This window comes from Cynocephalus volans, chromosome 6, assembly GCF_027409185.1.
Source record: "Cynocephalus volans isolate mCynVol1 chromosome 6, mCynVol1.pri, whole genome shotgun sequence".
NCBI classification, from domain to species: domain Eukaryota; kingdom Metazoa; phylum Chordata; class Mammalia; order Dermoptera; family Cynocephalidae; genus Cynocephalus; species Cynocephalus volans.
Window position 1 is genome coordinate 302,441 of NC_084465.1, and position 19,736 is coordinate 322,176.

The 19,736-nt window shown below is 47.0% G+C and overlaps 1 protein-coding gene across 2 annotated transcripts in view; it reads left to right on the forward strand.

The window, feature by feature from the left end:
- Positions 1–2,500: 2,500 nt before the first annotated feature.
- VIPR2 (vasoactive intestinal peptide receptor 2) overlaps positions 2,501–19,736 on the forward strand; it is a 96,254-nt gene continuing 79,018 nt past the window's right edge. For both annotated transcript variants that reach the window (XM_063100164.1, XM_063100165.1), the window contains exons 1-2: positions 2,501–2,557; positions 4,589–4,688. In XM_063100164.1, the coding sequence (XP_062956234.1) occupies positions 2,501–2,557; positions 4,589–4,688 (157 nt within the window). The remainder of the gene's footprint in view (positions 2,558–4,588; positions 4,689–19,736) is intronic.

The following is a 19,736-nucleotide window of genomic DNA, read 5'->3' on the forward strand; positions in this document are numbered from 1 at the left end:
GCAGGAAGCCCACCAGACATTCAACTGCAGTGACACAGGAGAGTCACCAGCAGAGACTGGAAAAACAAGAAGACGTCTCTCTCTTCAAAGCCCACTTCAGAGTAATACAAGAAGCAACTGTTCTAAGAGATGACCAGACATCCGTGTAAAGATGCCAGAAATATGAAAACCCAAGAAAATACGACACCACCAAAAGAATACAGTAATACTCAGATACCAGACTCTATGGAGCAGGAATTCCAAGCAACAGTCTTAAGGAAATTCGCTGAGATACGAGAAGACTCAGTCATACAACTTAATGAAATGATTAAAAAATCCAGGATATGAAGGAGGAAATTTACAGAGAGATGAATACATTAAAAAAGAATGTAGCAGAACTCATGGAACTGAAGGATTCGTTCAACAAAATAAAAAAACACAGCCAAGAGCTTACGCAGCAGGCTAGAAGAAGCAGAAGAAAGTATTTCTAATCTTGAAGATAGTCTTTTTGAAATATTCAAAAAGACAAAGAAAAAACATAATTTTAAAAAATGAAGAAAATCTAAGAGAGCTGGCAGACAACCTTAAGCACCCACACATCTGAATCGTGGGCGTTCCAGAAGGAGAGGGGAAAGGAAAGGTGTGGAAAACCTATTCAACAAAATAATAACAGAAAACTTCCCAGGCATAGGGAGAGACACAGACCTTCAGATCCAGGAGGCGCAAAGACCCCCAAACAGATTCAACCCAGAAAGATCCTCTCTAAGGCACATTAGAGTCAAACTGTCAAAGCTCAAAGACAAAGAGAGAATCTTAAAAGCAGCAAGAGAAAAGCATCAGGTCACCTATAAGGGAGCCCCCATCGGACTAACAGCAGAGAAACTCAACAGAAATGCTACAGGCCAGAAGAAAACGGGAAGATATATTCAAAATACTAAGAGAAAAAAACTGCCAGCCAACAATACTACACCCAACAAGGGTATTCTTTACAAATGAGGGAGAAATAGTGTATTTCCCACACAGACAAAAACTGCAGGAGTTCACCAGCCCATGACCAGCCCTACAAGAAATCATAAAGCACGTCCTGCATCTGGAATCCAAGAAACAATAATCACTACCACAAATACACAAGAAAGAACGAAACCCACCGGTAGAACAAAAATGCAGTAAGAAAAAAACTAAATCTTATCACCACAAAAAACCATAAAGAAGATGCAGTAATGCCCCCTTTTGTTTCTGATTTGGGTAATTTCAGTCTTCTCTCTTTTTTTCTTGGTCAGTCTTGATAATGGTTTGCAAATTGTGTTGATCTTTTTAAAGAATCAACTTTTGGTTTTGTTGATTTTCTCTATTTTTTAATTCCCTATTTCACATATTTCTGTTGTAATCTTTGTTATTTCGTACTTGTATTTGCTTTTAGTTTAGATGCTCTTCTTTTTCTATTTTCTTAAGGTAGAAGTTTGCATTGCTGATTTGAGAATTTTCTTATTTTTAATACAGGTGTTGGCAGGTATAAATCATCCTGTAAGCACCGCACGCACGAGCCCTGCGTCCTATAAACTCTGATGTGCTGCGTTTGGATCTTTATCTCAAGTTCTCCCTAATTTCCCTGTGATTTTCCTTCTTACCCACTCTTTATTTAGGACAGCGTTGTTTAATTTCCACACATCTGTGAGCTTTCTAAATTTCTTTCTGTTATGTAGTCAGAGAACATATTTTCTATGATCTTAGTCATTTTAAATGTATTAAGACCTGTGGCCAAAAACAGAAACAAAATAGAATATTTTTTAAAGGGTAAATAAAACCGTGTTCTTTGTCCTGTTCTTAGTCTAACTGTTGTCTAAGTTTGAAATTATTTCTAAATAAAGTTTAAACACAAAGCAGGACCGGACCCGCCCCCGCTGAGGGGCCAGACAGACTCGGAGCCCTGCACACCCGGAGGTCGGTGTCCCCGGAGCCCCGCGTCCCCGGAGCCCTCTGCGGGCCCGAGTCCTCCTCGGAGGCCGGTGTCCCCGGAGCCCTCTGCGGGCCCGAGTCCTCCTCGGAGGCCGTCCCCCGACCGACCCTAACCCTCTTCTTAGCTTCCGGGCGCCCTGGCTCAGGGCGGCGCCCACCCTCGTGGGCTTCTGGCCGCTCCTCAGGCGTCTTGGGGTCGCGGCGTGAGCGGCGCAGGTGGCCGCAGACCCCCCGCTGTCCCTCCAGAAGCGGCACCGGCGCCCCCTGCCCCGGGGTCCCTCCATCCCCACCCGTGAGCGCCCTGGACCCGCTCCTGCCGCGCTGAGGGGAGGGGGCCGGGCCGGGCGGAGACGTGCGGGGACGGGGCGGGGACGCTGGCGGGAGGAGGGACGCGCGGGGCGGGGACGGGGCGCGGGGCGGGGACGGGGCGCAGCCGGGACCAGCGGGCGGGACCCGCAGGCGCAGGGGGCCCGGCTCGGCCAGGCGCGGCGCTCGCTCCGCCGGGGCTCGGCTGCGGGCTGCGGGGCCGCCCGGCCCATGCTGGTCCCCGGCGCGCGGAGCCGGGATGAGGGCGCCGGCGCTGCTGCCGCCCGCGCTGCTGACCTGCTGGCTGCTGGCCCCCGTGAGTGCCCCGCGACCCGCGTCCCCGCGTCCCCGCGTCCCCTGCCCCGGAGGCCGCTGTCCCTCCCGGGGCGGCCCCGACCCCTGCCGGCTCCGGCTCCGGGTCGCCCGACACCAGCCCTCCCTTGCCGGCGCCGTCCCGCCCCGCTCCGACCTGCGGGGACCGCCCGGTCCTGCGCTGCCGCGAGCGGCGGGCTCGCCCCGGCCCCGCCCCGCCCCCGGTCCGCTCGCGTCAGACCCGCCGCGGGGCGCTTGTCCCGGTCTCGTCGGTTTTGTGCGGGTCCCGGGGACGTGGCGCGGCTAAGGGAAGTTCGTTTGGGAACGTTCTGCTTTCTTCAGAGCGCGGGAGGGAGCGACGAGTCGGACGGAAGTTTGGGGACGGGCGGTGGACACGTGGCGCTCGGCTCTTCCTTGATCCGAAAACGTTTTCGGAAAAGGGGGTGGGGGCTGAACGTTATCCTCGCCCTCCGCCTCACAGACGGGGACTGTCCGCGGTTGTGCACACACGTGCGTCTTACATGTGCCCGTCGCAGCCGCCACCGCTGCGTGACTGTCCCACGTCCCCGCCTAAGCTGGGGAAGCCGAGAGTGCGGCGTTCGGGGACGTTGACGCCGCCGATGGCACTCCGGGTCTCGGGGGGTGGCGGGCGTCGTCGCACTCGTTGTTACAAAGTGTCAGGGATGGAGGCGGCTGCTGCGGCTCTAGTTTCCGAGACGTGGAAGGCGCGCGTTTCAGAACGTCAGATACTGCAGAACCTTAACGACAGTTCAGTCAACGTGATATCCTAATTCTGGAGTTTAAACCACTGACTTGTTCATAAATGACGAACCCAGCGTGCTGGACACCGGGGTCTCCGCACCTGGTGGCGGCTCAGCAACGAGCCAGAGCAGAAACCAAAGCACCTCAGGGCTTTAAATGGGGACAGATGTGGCCCAGAGTGTCAGCATTAAGTCTCTCCTCTGAATTGTGTCAGGAAATCTTGCTCCTGGTTGCAATTCTAACTGACCCGTTGCAGTCGTAGGACAACCGAACGTGGATGGGCAGATACACCCGAGAGTGAGATTCTCTTTAGTTACTCCCTTAGTGAAAGTAAAGTTCTGGTCAGACAGACAGACAGACAGAAAGTGAGAGAGAAACTGAGGCCTCCCCAGGCAATCTGAGGACAGCTCCAGGGCGGGAACGTGGGACCTTTTAAAAGTAGATACCAGATGATAGTGTCTTCTCAGAGTGAAGCATCGTGCAGTTTGTGTTCTACACACGTGCATAGACAACGCTGTTAGTGCCACGCAGGTAGCACCTCCGGTCCCCAGGATGGGTCCTCACTGGACATTGCCGCCTCTTCTTTGTGGAGTCAGGGATGCGATTCTCTCACCTCTGCCTCTCCCTGCTTATCGCTCTAATCTCTTTGACAGGCTCCTTCCCGCCAAAGTCTGAGGTTAAAATGGTTGCAGTGTGATCTGCATTCACAGGGTTAAGTTTGGACTGTGTGCTGAAGTCTTTCAAAATAGAGTTTTCCTATTAAGGCTCTTTCCCGAATACAGAGGCCGCCCTGACGTGAAGACGGCGGCCTGCACGGTGTGCGCTGACTGAGAAAGGCCTCAGAGTGAACACGGTTTTACTTAACTCAGGGCCTATGAAGTGGAGAAACCGAGGACTCTGGAATGTTGAAAGACTGTCATGTTAGAGAGCTCTATTGCCTCCAGATTGGTACTAACAGCATAAATGTATTAAGTTATATATAAGTTCATTTTCCTGCTCAGAAAAAAATGATCTATCAGGTTTTATGTTTGTTTTAAAATACCTTTACAAAGTAAATAGTGAAGGTTTTTGTTTGTTTATTTTTTGGTTTTTGGTTGTTGTTTTTTTTTTTAATAACCATGCCAGAAAAATGAAGGTGATTGTTTTTAAATGAATTTTAGTTTGGAAGGAGTTTAGAGCTTTGAGGGTTTTGGTTGTATTTACACAAGGTTTGCTTGACTTTCCTCTTATTGTGGAATTTATAGTTATTTCTATTTCTTTCATCCCTCAACAGGTGGACAGTATTCACCCAGAATGCCGATTTCATCTGGAAATACAGGAGGAAGAAACAAAATGTGCAGAGCTTCTGCGGACGCAAACGGAGCCACACAAAGGTGAGGCGGGAGCCGGCGGGCGACACTGCCCCGGCGTGGCCATCTGCACGGAGACATCTCCACCTTGTTCTGGGGACTGCGGGTCTAAGGTCATCTTCCATCTTTAAAAAAAGCCCACTTTCCACTTTTTTAAATGAACATCTGTAACACTCATGTGGTATTGTACTGGTGGGGTCTTCACACAAACCTTTTAAAAGAAAGCCTTAATCCTTAGCAGCAACAGTGTCCACGGCCGAGATGGTAGCAGCAGTGACTCAAACAACTTCACGGGCTTTGTTACGCTTTCTAAAAGCAGCTCCAGTTCTCCACGGAATGGGCATTTATCTGACTTCTTGCATTTTAAATTCTTAACTGTATCACAGGTAATTCTGGTCCAGTGAAGGACGGTGGAAACAGACCAAACAGCAAACAGGAGAGTGGGACTTTGATTTTCCTGAGGACAGACCTGCTGCGAACGCGGGTCTGCAGAAGGAGCACTGGGCATCGCGCGTTTGGGGAGGAGGTGCGCCCACAGGGTGTTTGTACACTCAGAAGGGCTCTGGGATAACACCCAGTGTACAAATAGCAGCGAGGCCTTTTGTCCTCTGGCTTGCTTTCTCACTGCTCTATGTCATGATTTTACCCTCTTCAAGAAAAAAAATTAAAATCAAAGTGAGACTCCGTTAAAATGGTCTGGGGTCCGACAGAGGCTCGGGTCGTGGGCTTTGTTCTAGACCAGCTCTGCCCAGCAGAAACAGGACGCAAGCCTCCTGGGGGATTTTGAATTTTCTGGTAGCCATGTTAAAATAAGGAAAAAGAAATATGTGAGATTAATTGTAATGTATTTTATTGACCTGAATATATCTGAATTTTTATCACCTCAACTTGTAATCAACATAAAATTATGAATTTTATATCCTTTGTCCTAAGTCTTAGGAACCTAGTTTGTCCTTAGTACTTGCAGCACATCACAGTTTGGGCCACATTTTGAGGTCCAGTAGCTAGAGGTGGCCAGCAGCCCCCACGCTGGACAGTTACTGAAATAGGTGTCTTTTACCCTTTCTGTCCCCCTGGAAGATGAGGGCTCTGGTCCCAGGGTTCCTTCCAGCTTTAGAGATGTGTGATTCTGTGATGCACACACAGTTCTGGTGGCCATATCTCCAAGTTGTCTGGTTGAACTCTGTACGGAGAAAGGCAAGTTAAGTGCCTCAGCTCCACCACGGGGCTTGTGCGAGTCTCGTGCGGAAATCTGACCTGATGCAAGCTGACCGTCAGGCCAACAGAGGAGACGCGGGTAGAGCAGACCACCAGGGCCTCGTGAACAAAGACCTCATGGACGCTGAGGTCTGTTGTTTTCCATGGAAATTCAGGGAGTTGGGAAAAGCATTTCTGAGAAAAGGCAGGCCTTTAGGATCATCAAGCTACGTGGGGACCTGGGCTGGGCAGCCCTCGTGGCCTCGTCAGCCATCGCCATTAGGAATCACAGGTTCCAAATTGCCCAGCTTCCTGTTTTCAGCAGACATCAGAAATGCAGACTCCACGTAAAATATTCCAATTTCTTAAAAGTTAGCAAATAGTATGTTAAAAACAGAAAGTTTTATGGGAGCCAGGCAGACCTCCTCTGTGGCCGTGGCTGCCCACATGGCTGGTGACAGCTCCTGGGGCACGCTGTCCCAAAGACAAGTCTGCACATTTAAAAACACTCATTATGGGCTCCTCCTCCGCGGGAGATTTGTGTGTGAACTGCATCAAACGACTTGGGCCACAGTGTCTCAGGTGGCGTCAGCTTGAGCGGGGAGAACATGGCAGGTTTAGATAAAAGCTGGAGACGTCTCCATTGGTGGGAGCAGTCAGGAAAATGTCACTCAGATTTTTTGCCACGAAAGTGTCTACTTGGACGTCTTATATTGGAAGCTCTTATTTTCGATATTAGCTCTATAGGAAAAGTAACTATGTCTGACTCATTGTACCTTTCTGACTTGCAAGAAGCACTTGGCAACCTGCCAGCTACCCTTTGGGAGAAAAGCAGCCACTTGACAGTGCTGAGGCCTGGCCCCACTTCAGCTTTCTGCGGAGATGACTTGTGTTTCAAAGTACTTTTTACTCTTTGAAATATGCATGGCTCAAATGCCAGGGGTATAAATAGTATTGAGTTACCAGAATAAAGATACTATAGGTGATGGAAACCAGAATCCCCGAGCTGCTGGTGCTGAGGGGGGCGGGATGAGGCGTCCACAGGACACCTGCACGTTCTGCTGATGAAAGCAGGAGTGATGAGACGCTGAGGGTCTGCACTGGCCACTTTTAAATGCCATAGGATTAAGAGATTTTGTGTGAAAGAGCACCAGAACTGAGAGAAAACCTAGTTCTCAGTTCTAGTGAGGTAATTCGTATATGCCTGACATGGAAATCATTGTCTTTATTATATGTTGAATCTAAAGAGAAAATAAACCAACACGTACATCTAGGCAAAAACCAATTTCAATTTTAAACTCTTGTCGAGGGTTCACTCTGTAAGCTGAGGAGGTGTTCACAGCTTTGTGACTTAGTCTTGGCTCATTGCAGAGACTAACTTAATCTTGCCAATGTGCATAGGAGGTGCTCTAAGGCCACAGATGCCGAGCAGTGTACCAAAGCCTGGCGCTGCTCCTACCGTGTGGCCCATGTTGACCTACAGGTGAGCAGAGGTTCTGCCCGGGCTTCCTGCCTGTGCACAGGTGGGATGGGAGCTTTCACATGACTTCGTATCATCTGTGCTGAGGCCTGAAGGGACTGTGACCCTGCATGGGAAGAGCAGAGACAATGCCTGTGTTTTTCCAACAGTCTGCACTCCGAGCCATGTTGCAAACGCACGTGGCTGACATGGGTGTGACGGCAAATGTTAGCTTAAGACCAGGCTGTGGAAAGTGCTAGACTAAGAAACTTACTTTTCTTTTGTTTTTTTAAACAAAGGATACTGAACGAATTTTGATCAATGTGTCAGGAACTGTGAAGAGTTTGAGACTGTTCCCCACTGGCAAGCTCACAAGGCAGCCTGCCACAGTATCATAGATGCTGGCAGAAGACACAGGATGCTGGGCCAGAGACAAAAGACTGTACTGCTCGTGGCACAGCCAGCAGCACAGGGCCTCACTTTCCCAGAGGGTACCTTTGCTCCAAGTCCCCCAGGAGCGATGTGGAACATTCATGTCATAGCGGCATAGCCCGAACTTAGGAAACCCCCCTGTTAAAAGGAAGCTGTTGGCAAACCTGTCAACCTTTGCTCCAGAGAGAGATGACATCTCAGTTATCCAGGTCGGCCCATGGAGACCCTGTCTCTTTCTTCCAGAGCTGTTTGCTTTGCAGGCATCCTCAGAAAGATAAGTATGAACATAAGCCATCAATGCCTTTCCTCAGGATGGCCAAGGAGAATTATCTCCTAAAGCCAGGACTGGCAACTTTTGAGTAGGACTTAAATGTCCTTTCATTATCTGTGGCATGCTGTGACTTTCATGGTTTCAACTCACTGTGTTTTGTTGGTCCTTCTACTACATTGTTCTTGAGGGGAGAGATGGTGTCTTGTTTCTTGTTGCTTCTCCCAAATCTTGTACAGTACTTGGCATTTAAGAAGATATTTCAAAAGGTTTTGTTGAACAAATTAATGAAAATTCTCACATTAGAAATTACATGATATATGCACATAGAGTGGTACTGTTCAGAAACGTGTATCATAAGAAGATTTCACGCTAGACCTCCACGCTGCAAGCCCCTCCCGTGTCCCTCCAGAGAGTCCGTGTGTGTCCGGTGTGCACACGGCTCTCTCTGCCCATTTCTCTTGTGCACGTGGGAGCTGCCAGACCATGCACACGTTTGCTCTGGTCTGTATTTTGCTTTTCTTTTTCCTTCTTCTAACTTTAACAGTTTATTTGGAGACTGTTCTGTGTTGGCTGGTGTATTCCATTTAGCAGCTGTGTAGCATTCTAATATATTTCCGTAGTCTCTCCCCAGCTCCTCGACTTTTAGTAGATTATAGTATTTTGCTACTGCAAACAATGCTCCAGTGACTGTTTTGTTCATGGTAATGGAATATTACACCAGTATTTGAGGGTTGACTTGACTTCAAGCCACTAATCGTAAAATCGGAACAGCCTTCTCATACGACCACGCAACATCATTTAAGCCACTTTCTCACCTCTATGATGGTTGTGTCACGTGGGATATAGTTGCATTCCATTTTGAGTCTAGTCTTTTCTTTCTTGTACGTCTTTGTCACAAAGGAAACCAGACAGTTTCCACAGATGGGTTCTCTTTCAGGAGAGCCACATGGGGAAATATCTGTCCTCAGGGAAGTGTCCTAGACCCTGCTGCTGTCACGGGCTCACCTGCTTTGTGATCCTGTGTCTCCCCTTTGGGAGCTCAAGCTCCTGCCTTGCTATTCCTGGTCCTCAGCAGTCACTCAAGTGAGACTTGCATGAACAACCTAGATGAATGACCACCCATGTCTTGCACTCGTGCGGGTCTGAACCGAGCAGTTCTGGAGTCCACGGCAGAAGGCCAAGGAATGGGTCGTGGACCTTCTGGTGCCAGTGTTGGTGATGTAGACTTCTTGTATCTCTAATGGGGCCCACTTTTCATCTTCTCTCTGACATAAGTAGGTCCCTGTTCTAGTCGAAATATCTGTTTGGGCTGATGAGGTAAACAGCCGGGTATGTTTTTTCTTTTAGGGTCTTTTTTGATTAAATTTCTTCTAATTTCTAAACTCCTTAAGGTCAGTTTCTACTCTTGGATATTTAAATAATCAATACCTGTTTATCGGTTCAAATATTCTGAAAGTAATGTCTTTAAATTTACTTTTTACAGGAAACAGTAAAATTTACTTTTTACACTGAAATCAATTCTACTCTTAATAACGCTTTTATGTGTAGAATGATAAAGGGATTACAAGCAGGTGCAGCAGCAGCAGCCCTGAAGCTGCGCGGACCACGCGTCTTGTCTGGACAAAGGAGCTGTTGGTCGATGGCTTTGAACTGGCCTCTGCTCCGTACCTTCCGTCGCTGCCAATTCGGATTAAAGTCGGCTTCTTCTCCCAAACTTCTTTGGAAGGTCGGGGCTCGGTCTGGGGTGATGACCCTGGCCAGGTGCCCTCTCGGTGGTCTCTCCCCCACCCCTCTTCGCCTTCTCCCTTCTCCCCACTTGATCTTTTCCTGCTCCTTCCTTTGGTTCTCACACGTGCCCCTTCTCATGCATGCCCCGGGCATCTGCCATGCATTAAGGTCACTTTTTCCCACTGGCAGGTGTTGGTCACCCAAGCTGCTGGTCATCTCTAGATGACTGTAGCCACAGAAATTCCAACCAGCCTGATTTTTATGATTTCACATAAATAAATGTTCACAGCTCGTTGTCTTTGGGGGCCTCCTGCCTGGTCTGGGCATAGCCTGTCCTTCCACAAGGACATGCTGATGTGGGGTCCTTGGGAGGTGCACGGTCCAGGCAGCCCCCGTGGGAGGCCGACCCAGCCCAGCCAGTACCAGCGTCTTCCTGGGCAGTGATGCCTGTCATGGACCCGCAGCTCTGCCTCCGTTGTGGGATGGACATACCACATGTGCTTTCACGTGACCCCTCTCCGATTCTTGGTGGCTTCTGGGTTTCGTGTCTTGATTTCTTGGGCAGACAGCAGCTCCTCCTGAAGAGGACTGAGATCTGCACTTCTTCCTCTGCAGGGCTTTGTCGAGTTCTCTGGATTGAGAACCAGTTCTGGTGAGAGCCTCCCCGTCCTCTTGGCGTGTTCTGGGCAGTGCCTCATGTCAGGAGCAAGTGTCAGGCGTACCCTCGTCACTTGCAGATGTGCGGACCGACTCTGTCATTCATTCTCTTTTGCAGCAGGTGTTCCCCGGCCTACACCAGGTGGGAGGGGCAGTGAGAGGTGGGGCAGGACGTGGTCGCTCCCCTCGAGGAGCCCAAATCCAGGTTTTCAGCAGCTGCCTCCTCAATGGCAGTGCAGCAGGGTCCAGGCATCTGTCAGGAAAGTGGGCTCTGACTCAGAGGACACAGGGCACAAGATTCTGAAGGAACCAGAATGTGAACGTGCAGCCAGGTCAGTCAGCTTGGAGTAAGAAATTGACAGAGATAGAAGAGCCATCAGGGACTTTTTCTTTACTCAGAGTTAAAGCAGAAAACAGGCAGGTGGAAACGCCCAACGGGAAATGGAATCTTTCTGATTGTGATTCACTGCAGACCTTTTGTGCACATTGTTAGTGTTTGGTGCCTGAGTCTGGGTTTCGGTTTGTCCACGGGTCCTGTTCAACAGTCCACGTGCCTGGACTCGGCAGCTCCTGCCTCCTGCCCGGTGACTCTGTCTCCCCAGCAGTGTGCGCCAACCCAGGCCACGGTCCCCGGCTAGACACCGGAGCGCCTTTGCATCTTGACGGTGTCACTTCTATCATGACTGAGAACACACGCCCTCTTGTATTGTAAGCATGTAAATTGCCGTCTTTTCTTATAAATTGCAGTTCCTTGAGGTCAGGGGTCCTGTTTGGCGTTCCCCAGCCTCTGGGCACTACGGCTTGTACTGGAGGGTCCTTCCTGCCTGATGGGGAGTGAGGCCCCCCTAGTGACCAGGGACGAGGGAAGGTGCTGGGTGGTGGCCATGTCACTGAGTGGCTGTTAGTGGACAAGCACGTCAGGTGACAGGGCTGCCTGGTTCCATCTCAGAACAAGGGGGGGATGCTCACTGCTGCGGAGGTTGCTCTAGACCCCCTTTGCTTAGTCAGAGATTGGGGGAGCCCCAGTCCAGGTGCTGGGGAGCCAACCCTCCATCACCCCATCCACATGAGGAAGTTAAAGCCCTGCAATGTGAGAGGAACTTCCAAGATTCTCATCCAAGCTGGTAGCAGAGCCCAGGCCCTGGACTCCTCATCAGATGCTCTTTTTAAAAACCATTTTTGGTGTGTTAGAGACACAAAGAGGCGTGTTTCAGAAGAGGACTGTCTTCCTCTTTAACGTCTGCCCCAGAGGAGGGGAAATACTTCTGAACATCCCAGCACCTGTTAACAGATATTTTTGCCTAACCTCTTCTGCATGTTCCTTTCAATTGTGTGCATGTTCATCTTGTTAAAAAGGTAAACTGAGGCACATCAAATTTTAAAGAATTTATTTGAGCAAACAGTTCATGAATTGAGAAGCCCCAAACCATGGAGTGCAAGGAGGAGACTTTCGTAGGACAGACACAGAAGCAGAGCAGATACTCGACTGGAACCGCTCCAGGGCTGCCCCGTGGGGTCTGCTGGAACGGCCCCACTTACGTAATTATAGGTCTGTTGGCTGCTTCTGATTGGTTGAGCTTTAGTTCTGTTTTTCTTGAATATAGGCATTTTCAAGAAATAGCTCAAATTAAGTTCCACTTATGTTCACAGATTTTGGGGTCACTTATGAGGCCGACCTGGTTTTGTCTGCTCAGGGATTCTTCAGGCTGGGGCTCCATCTAATTTGCTTGGTCACACTCTCGGCTTGCTAAGAGTGTGACCGAACAGTGCAGCGTCACTCTCAGTTATCACTATAGACGAAGTCACTGGAGTGAAGAGTCACGTAGATGTCACCATCATCTACAGCTGCGTGGGATCCAAAATTGCTCAGTCATCGTAGGCCTGGGTGATGGGTGGCTGAGTCTCATGTTGTCCAATCCTCACGGCATCATGTGATGTGTGAGTAGCTGCCGGGAAGCGTTTTAGGCTGTGGTGAGGACGCAACACACTAGAGACATGAATACACCATACGGAGAGTAACAGCCGAGGGTCGACTAATTCCCTGGGGCAGAGATTCCAGGAGCCAACATTTAACCAATAAATGTACAGAGGAGGCAGCACCTACCTGACGAGAGAGAGAGACTTGTGTCTGTTTCTTAAGAGCCTTCAAATGTTGGGCGACAATTTCTAATTTGTTACCATAGAAACAACATTTTTTATCAATATGGGCACAGCTCCTCCTTATTAAGCTGTTAAGGTACCAAGAACTTTTATTTTGGGGTAATATTAAGGCTAAATTGTTCATTTAAGATTGTATTGATTGAGGAGAAGTCGAGATATCATTTTATGAAAAAAGAAAAACAAAAGTTAATATTTGGAGCAAGTTATGGCCTTGATTTTTGAGTCCAGAGGGCTGCTAGCTGAGAAGATTTCTACATTTGACTCTGAAGCTTCCTTGGGCAGTGGGACGAGAGTGGCCGCTGAAATGTGCTGGGCTTTCCTGGTTTGCAGTTTGAATGTCTCTGGTGGTGACTGGGGGTTCTGGTGAACGCTGCAAGCGACCCATCTAGAGCAGGCATGAAGGTTGCCCACACACGGTCTATTGTAGTGATTTTTCTGAAGTTTAAAGTCGTACAGTTTCAACTTGCAGGGCTTGGGAGAAGGCAGTTTTAGCTTTTAGTGAAACTAGAAAATTTCAAGATTCAATTCAGTTTACAGATGGATAACAAAACCTCAAAGAAAATAAACAGGGCTAGAATTTGATAATGGGTGCACTGTAGTTTTCTATTAAAATACGATCATTTTTGTAGTAACTCCCATTTTTACCAAAAATGATTTCAGTAAGGTTAACTATTTTACAAGATAAATCTAGTTTCATTAAACTTGACCTGGTTATTTACATAACTGTAATAAGAACCGTAATTCTATCTATATTTTAAAATATGATATTTTAGTCAGAACTTTGGTAATGTCCAAGGGGCTTATTAAGACTGTATCAACCTTCGTTTTTTTAAAAAAGCTACCTGGTAATGAGGAATCTCAGATTAGATCTTTAAAAACCTCTCTAGGCTAAGCCAAGCCACGGACTTGCCCAGTTATGTTCTGTTACAAGGAGAATAGATTTGTATTGACCTAAGGAAATACCCATATTGCCATGAAAATGCAAATATTTAATAAGAGTTTCCAAATTCTGGAGTGATTTGGGAGGGAGGAAAAATATAAATGTTCCATTTTTCTTTACAAAAGTGTATTTTATCAAATTGCTGTAAGTTGTAGAGAGCTTAATAAAAAAGAGAAAAGGTACTCCTTAAATCTGAAAATCAAGACATCAAAAAACTGACAATGTGGGCTGACCCCGTGGTGCACTCGGGAGAGTGTGGTGCTGGGAGCGCAGTAGCGCTCCCGCCGCGGTTCGGATCCTATATAGGGATGGCCGCTGCGCTCACTAGCTGAGCACGGTGCGGCTGGTCACAAAAAAAAAAGACAAAAAAAAAAAAACTAAAAAACTGGCAATGTGTCAAACAAAAAAATCATAAAAATTATAATTATTCTCACCAGTTAACTCAGTTCTATATATAGTTCATTTTTGTTTTGTTTGATATTGGGTTAGCAGTTTTATGAATTCATCAGTTTTCTATTAGAATTCTGGAAGTTCTTACCCAGCCCAATAGTGTGATCTTACAGTTACCAGAAACCTGTACTTGGCAGAGTCTTTTTCATGAATTTCTTGCAATTTTGAATCCTGCAGCTGACAAGGAAATTTGGTTGTTTTGTTGAGTCCAACATTTTAAGATAATAACTAGAATATGACTGATAAAATTATATTAGGACATATCACATTTTTAGGAATTTCATATAATTTTTGAAACATTTTTATTAACAGTATACATCCATGTAAATGTAACCAAAAAAGGTTAAACATCACCTGCATTTGACAATGCTTCCCATGCAATTTAACATATCAATTAAGCCTGATTAGTTTAACATTTCCCTTTTTATGAGGAGAGAAAATAAATTCTTTTGAGATATTTCAGGGACCCTTCTGGAAATTTTCAAAGTTAACTCAAGGTCACAAAGACTTCATTTAGAATTTGATTTGGGGAAGCTGTCGAAAATGTCAAAAGGTTTAAAACACTTGGTTGGATGAGATCACAGCTCAACTGCGGAGCAATTCCCAGCAGCACAAGATTTTAAAGCAAACACAGAAAGTTACACGGTTGTTAAAAAAACTTAGCCTTAATATTGAAAAGACTCACTTTTCTCAAATAGTCAAAGACCTAATAAAATACTAGACAACATAAAGCATAAGAAATTAGCCTAATAAATAGAAAATCTTTCTTTTCTAGGCCAGTTACTTAAAAGGTAAAGAAAAAAATTTTCATTATCAAGAAGAAACCAACACTCCAAGAAAACTTTGTCCTTTCCACATAGATAAAACCAAATTCTAGCTTTGCATCAGTATATTATTAAGCTTAAAAAAAAACTTATAAAGTCTATCCAATCTTAGTAGTTTAACCCCACATAAAAGTTCTTTTCACTGACCTTCCACAACTTTCTATTTCTGTTCAGTTTTTGTCTTTGTCATTTTCTTCATTTTTCTGGAACGATCGGTCATCTTGTCTTAAGACAAAGTTATTCTCTTTTTTTCCTTAATGAAAACACGTCTTGTACCCATTTCTTATTAATAACACATCCTAGTTTCCTTGTACATTTTTATACACTCTTGTTTCCTTTCACCCTTTTTATTTCTCGTAGTTTTAATTACATATATTATTTAAAATTTTTAAGTCTTAGTACCTTAATATCTAATGATAATTAGGAGGTACATGTGTTCCTAGTTTTTAAATAGCATATGCTTCCTCATAGCACAGGACATGCTTACCAGCAGACCCAAAGATCCCTAGTTCCTCTTTAATAAGAAGCCAAAAATGCAGAGGCTTAAACTTATGTGTAGGAATTAATGTTTTAGTAGCTTATCTTTTGTGACTATGACCTATATATTTAATGAATATCTACTCTTCAATTTAACTTAGTATAATTTTAAGGTTTCAAGTTTTCAAAGAGATTTTGGAAACTGTTTTCAGCAGACATTATAACATCAAACAAAGTGAATTGTTTCCTTAAATTATTTTTAGTGTTGACAGATTTTGTAACACAAATAGCATAAGCTTATTTGACCAGTAAAGCTAGGTAGAAGATCCATTTTTACGAATCACCAATTTTTTTTTTAAAGATTACTCAACTCACGTGAACTTGAAAACCATTTGGATTAGTTCCTTTCTTTTCTGAGAAAATACTTAATTTATATAAGCATTTATTTTTCTTTAGGCCAATAAAATAGAGCTCTTTTAGTATTATTTCTAATAATACTATCCTGAGGTAGGATAATATATAAATAACATATGTATATATAGACATGCATAAACATGCAGACACAGAGATTCATGGCTTCTGTTCTGAAATTTTAGCCATGTACCAGGTACAATAACATAAAAGTTACTGGTTGGATTCTAATTTTATTCTTGGCAGTTAAAGTTGCCCGTTCAGATGGCTAAGTCTTTTATTAATATTTGTAGAAAGAACTTTTAAGATTTTTCATTTTCCAATTATTTCCAAAAAGTTTCTTTTTTATATTTTTCCTTCTGATGAGTCATTTCCTGGGAACCTGCATTGTAAAGAGTCAGACATCTCTTTGGTTGTTAAGTTTTCTCCAGGAAGGAGTCTGGGGGCACAGTCACATATTGTCAGTCAATCTTATTGAGACTGTGAACTGAACCTTAGGTGAGTGGCTGTGGAGGCGTCCAGTTTATTTCCAATTAGTCCTTTTCCTCTTTAGCTTTGGTGGTTGCTTTTATAATAGCTCAGAGTTGTATGCAGGACCTGGGGTTCAACTCAGTTGTCACAGATACTCCTGACTCATTTTCAGTCATCTAATGACTCAAATTTGAGCTTCTCATTTTTAAAGGAAGTTTGTGTTAAGGAGATTCAGATGGAAAAGGCAAGAGATCAAAGAGGTTAGTAGACTCAGGTGATTTTCTTATTAGCATGCTGTAGAGATTCCTTTAGAGGGTTTTTTTTTTTTTATCCTTTTTGGAAGCCTCTGTACACCAATCAAAACATGGCTGTCATTGTTTCTGAGGCATTTTTGATCCCTTTTTTATTTTCTAATGTTCCCATAGATGAATAATTTCATTTAGAATAAAATCTCCTCATATGGCCGCTGTAACTCTAAGTTATCTCCCAGAGGCACATCCATTTCTCTAGCAAGGCACAAGTTCTGGGGCCAGAGTTTCTGAACAAAATTTGCTGGTGTTCCAGATGGATGAGTCACAGACTCCATAACCATAGATTATGATAAACCCCTAATACTCTGTCCTAAGTTTTACTTACCTGAGGCCTCCAACTGGGCCCAGTCCAGTTCCTGGAGTTCAACCTCCAGATCCCAATCTGGATTCCAAGCCTAGCCTGGAAGCAAGTGCTCTAGACTGGACTTAATCAGTCCCTGTGAGACCAGGTCTGACTTCTAGAGCAAAAATTGCTCAAAGTAGGAGAGCTCAAGACGCGGGTGCAGAGTCAGCCACAAGAGAGACTTACCCGATGACCACCAAATGCAGCCAGAGAGCAGCGGGCACAAGGCATGGCCCCGTGGGCACCTCTGACTGGCTTCTCCATGCTCCTGGAGGTGATTGGCATCTCCTTCAGATCCCACTTTTCTGACACCAAGCTGTTAAAAAAGATAACCTGAGGCACAGTAAAATTTTACAGTTTATTGGAGCAAAGATTCATGGATCTGGAAGCCCCAAACCAGAAGCGGCTGAGGAGCTCCAGGGAGGGGCTGAGGCGGAGGCTTTGATAGGATGGACTCAGAAGTCAAGCAAAGAAAGCATTTGGTCTTGGTCGGTTGCAGTCGCACAGCTGGTTACTAATAATTTTTGGTTACATAATTATAAATTTGTTAGCTCCTTCTGACTGGTTGAGCTTAAGTTCTGTCGTTTTTGTTTTTTAATATGAGCATTTACAAGAAATAGCTGAGGTTAAGTTTTGCTTGTGTACAGATCAAGTGAGGTGAGGTCGCCCGTGAGGCATACCTGGACTTGTCCCTCGGGGACTCTTCAGGCGTGGTCTCCGTTTTAATTTCCTTCAGCAAGCTCAAGCTACCTCTCGGGGTAAGGATTTCCAGTCATTTACTGCCCAGTTTATGAAATCAGCATTTTCTTTCCCCTGGCCTATGCAGGTGTCTTTGAGGTGTGGGGCAGTACCTGGTTCCTCATTCTAAGACGTGCTGATGCCTCCTTGTCCCTCCAGCAGTGCCGCTTCATCACACCCCTGGCAGAAACCAGTCCGTTCTCTGCCTGTCTGTGCAGAGAAGGGGCTCAGCGGAGGCAGCTGTGGTTTAGCTGGCAGTGGAGACTGTGCTGTATAGGACGTTAAATGCTGTGGCCCAGAGCATTCTGATGTCTTTAAACACTTTCAGTACTGCACAGCTGATCGAGCTTCTGTAGCTCAGAGATTGACAGTTAATTTCAAGGATGACCTCCCTCCCACCCCAGAAGACTATTAATAGAGCTCTTCAAATGATCTGTTACTCACCTGCAGCTCCTCCTTCCCAGTGGAGAGGCGGGACAGAGGCCAGTTTGAGTGGACGCTGGTCGTCTGGACAGAGGGCACATTCTTCCTCCAGCACATGCAGAAGCTGCTGTCCCACGACAGTACTCGCCACACGGCCGCAGGACCCTGCGCTGGGTGCTCCGTTAAAAGACACATGCAAAATGGTCTCCTTTCACCCACATGTGCCCTGGGAGTTCCAAAGACGGAGAGAGTGTTTCCACCCAGGCTGGGTGCTGGCTTTGTCCCGGAGCCTGCAGGGTGGTGGGCCTTGGGCGTGCAGCGAAACGGGAGCAGCACGTGGCAGGCCGAGCTCAGCACGGGGAGGAGGAGCAGGAGGAGCTCGCAGGGCCGGGGACACGGGAGCGTGAGCAGCTTGAGGAGGGACAGCAGAGTCCGCGTGCACGGCCTGCAGGGCTGAGACCCTGCGAAGACCCCTGAGGAGGGGTGTTTCAGTACGAGCTGACTTTGGAAGGTTCGTGGAGCAGTCACCTCTGGGGGAATGAGGGTGTCGCTGGAGGGAAGACGCTCGCTGGTGAGCAGCATTCCTGGCGGGAGACGTGGACAGTGATGGGAGGAGCAGCTTCACAGGTCGGCAGAGCCAGAGCCCAGCCGCAGGGAGGCGTGGACCGAGGGGACCCCAGGGGCTGGACGGTGTGCGCTCCCTTCAGAATTCGACAGAGAAAACAGACAGGGCCTTAGCTGGGGGCTGTAGGTGCGGGGTCCTCGGCGGGAGAAGGCTGTTGTGGGGGAGGCCCGGGAGGCAGTAGGGCCGTGACTGATGACAGACCTGAGGGGAGGGCACGGGGAGGTGGGACGGTGCAGGGAGGGTGTTAATTGGAAAGGAGGGTGAGGAGGAGGCTCAGCCTGAGGACCTCAGTCATGTCAGGAGGCGGACAGCAAGTCCTGCGTGCCAGGGGGCCCGGGTCACGAGGACGCCATTGCAGGCTCAGAACTGCTGCCAGCAGTTCTCTCACCCAGCAAACTGTGGGCACAGCTGCTGTCCCTAATGAAGCCTGGATGGTGGCACCACGTTCTTTCCCAGAAGGGGACTGACTCAGCAGGACCTGGGAGAGAGGCCAGCACAGGGTTTCCCCACTTGGGTCAGACTCTGCTGCTGTGCGTGGGGGAAGGTTTGTCCTGACACTGTAGACACATGTTCCCGGACGATCCCAGGAAGTTACCCAAATCCTGATCATAAATCTGTGGAAGGTTATCCCTAGAATAGCACGGCAGGATTTTACCCATGCTGGGTCCCTGAATGTGCACCATCTCCAAATCGCATCAGCCCCAGGCAGGCGTGAGAACATGCAGCCTTGCGTTCCTGCGGCACCCACAATGTCCCAGGCCTGGCAGACGTTGATGCGAAGGTTTTGAGGAAATTTAATGTGTAAGGAAATGGTGCTGTCTGTAAAAGATAACAGCAAGCATCTCAAGTGGTGAAAGGTTCCAACACTTGTAGACAGTTCTCACTTCAGTTTCCATAAACTGATGCCCGCCATCTGAGTGACGCTTGGGGGGCCCAGAGGACCCTGCAGACACAGGGCGCTCCTGTCTTTGAGGAATCTGTGATCAGTTGTTACTCTCTGGGCAGCATTGGTGGGCAGGGATCCCAGCCATTTGTACTGGGCTGACACAGGCTCAGTTTGGTGCACATTTTCGTATTTGGGTTTTATTGCACTCGGCATACTTTTAAAAATATGTAGTTTCTGAATGGATCTCTACAGGTTACTTTGAAAAATCC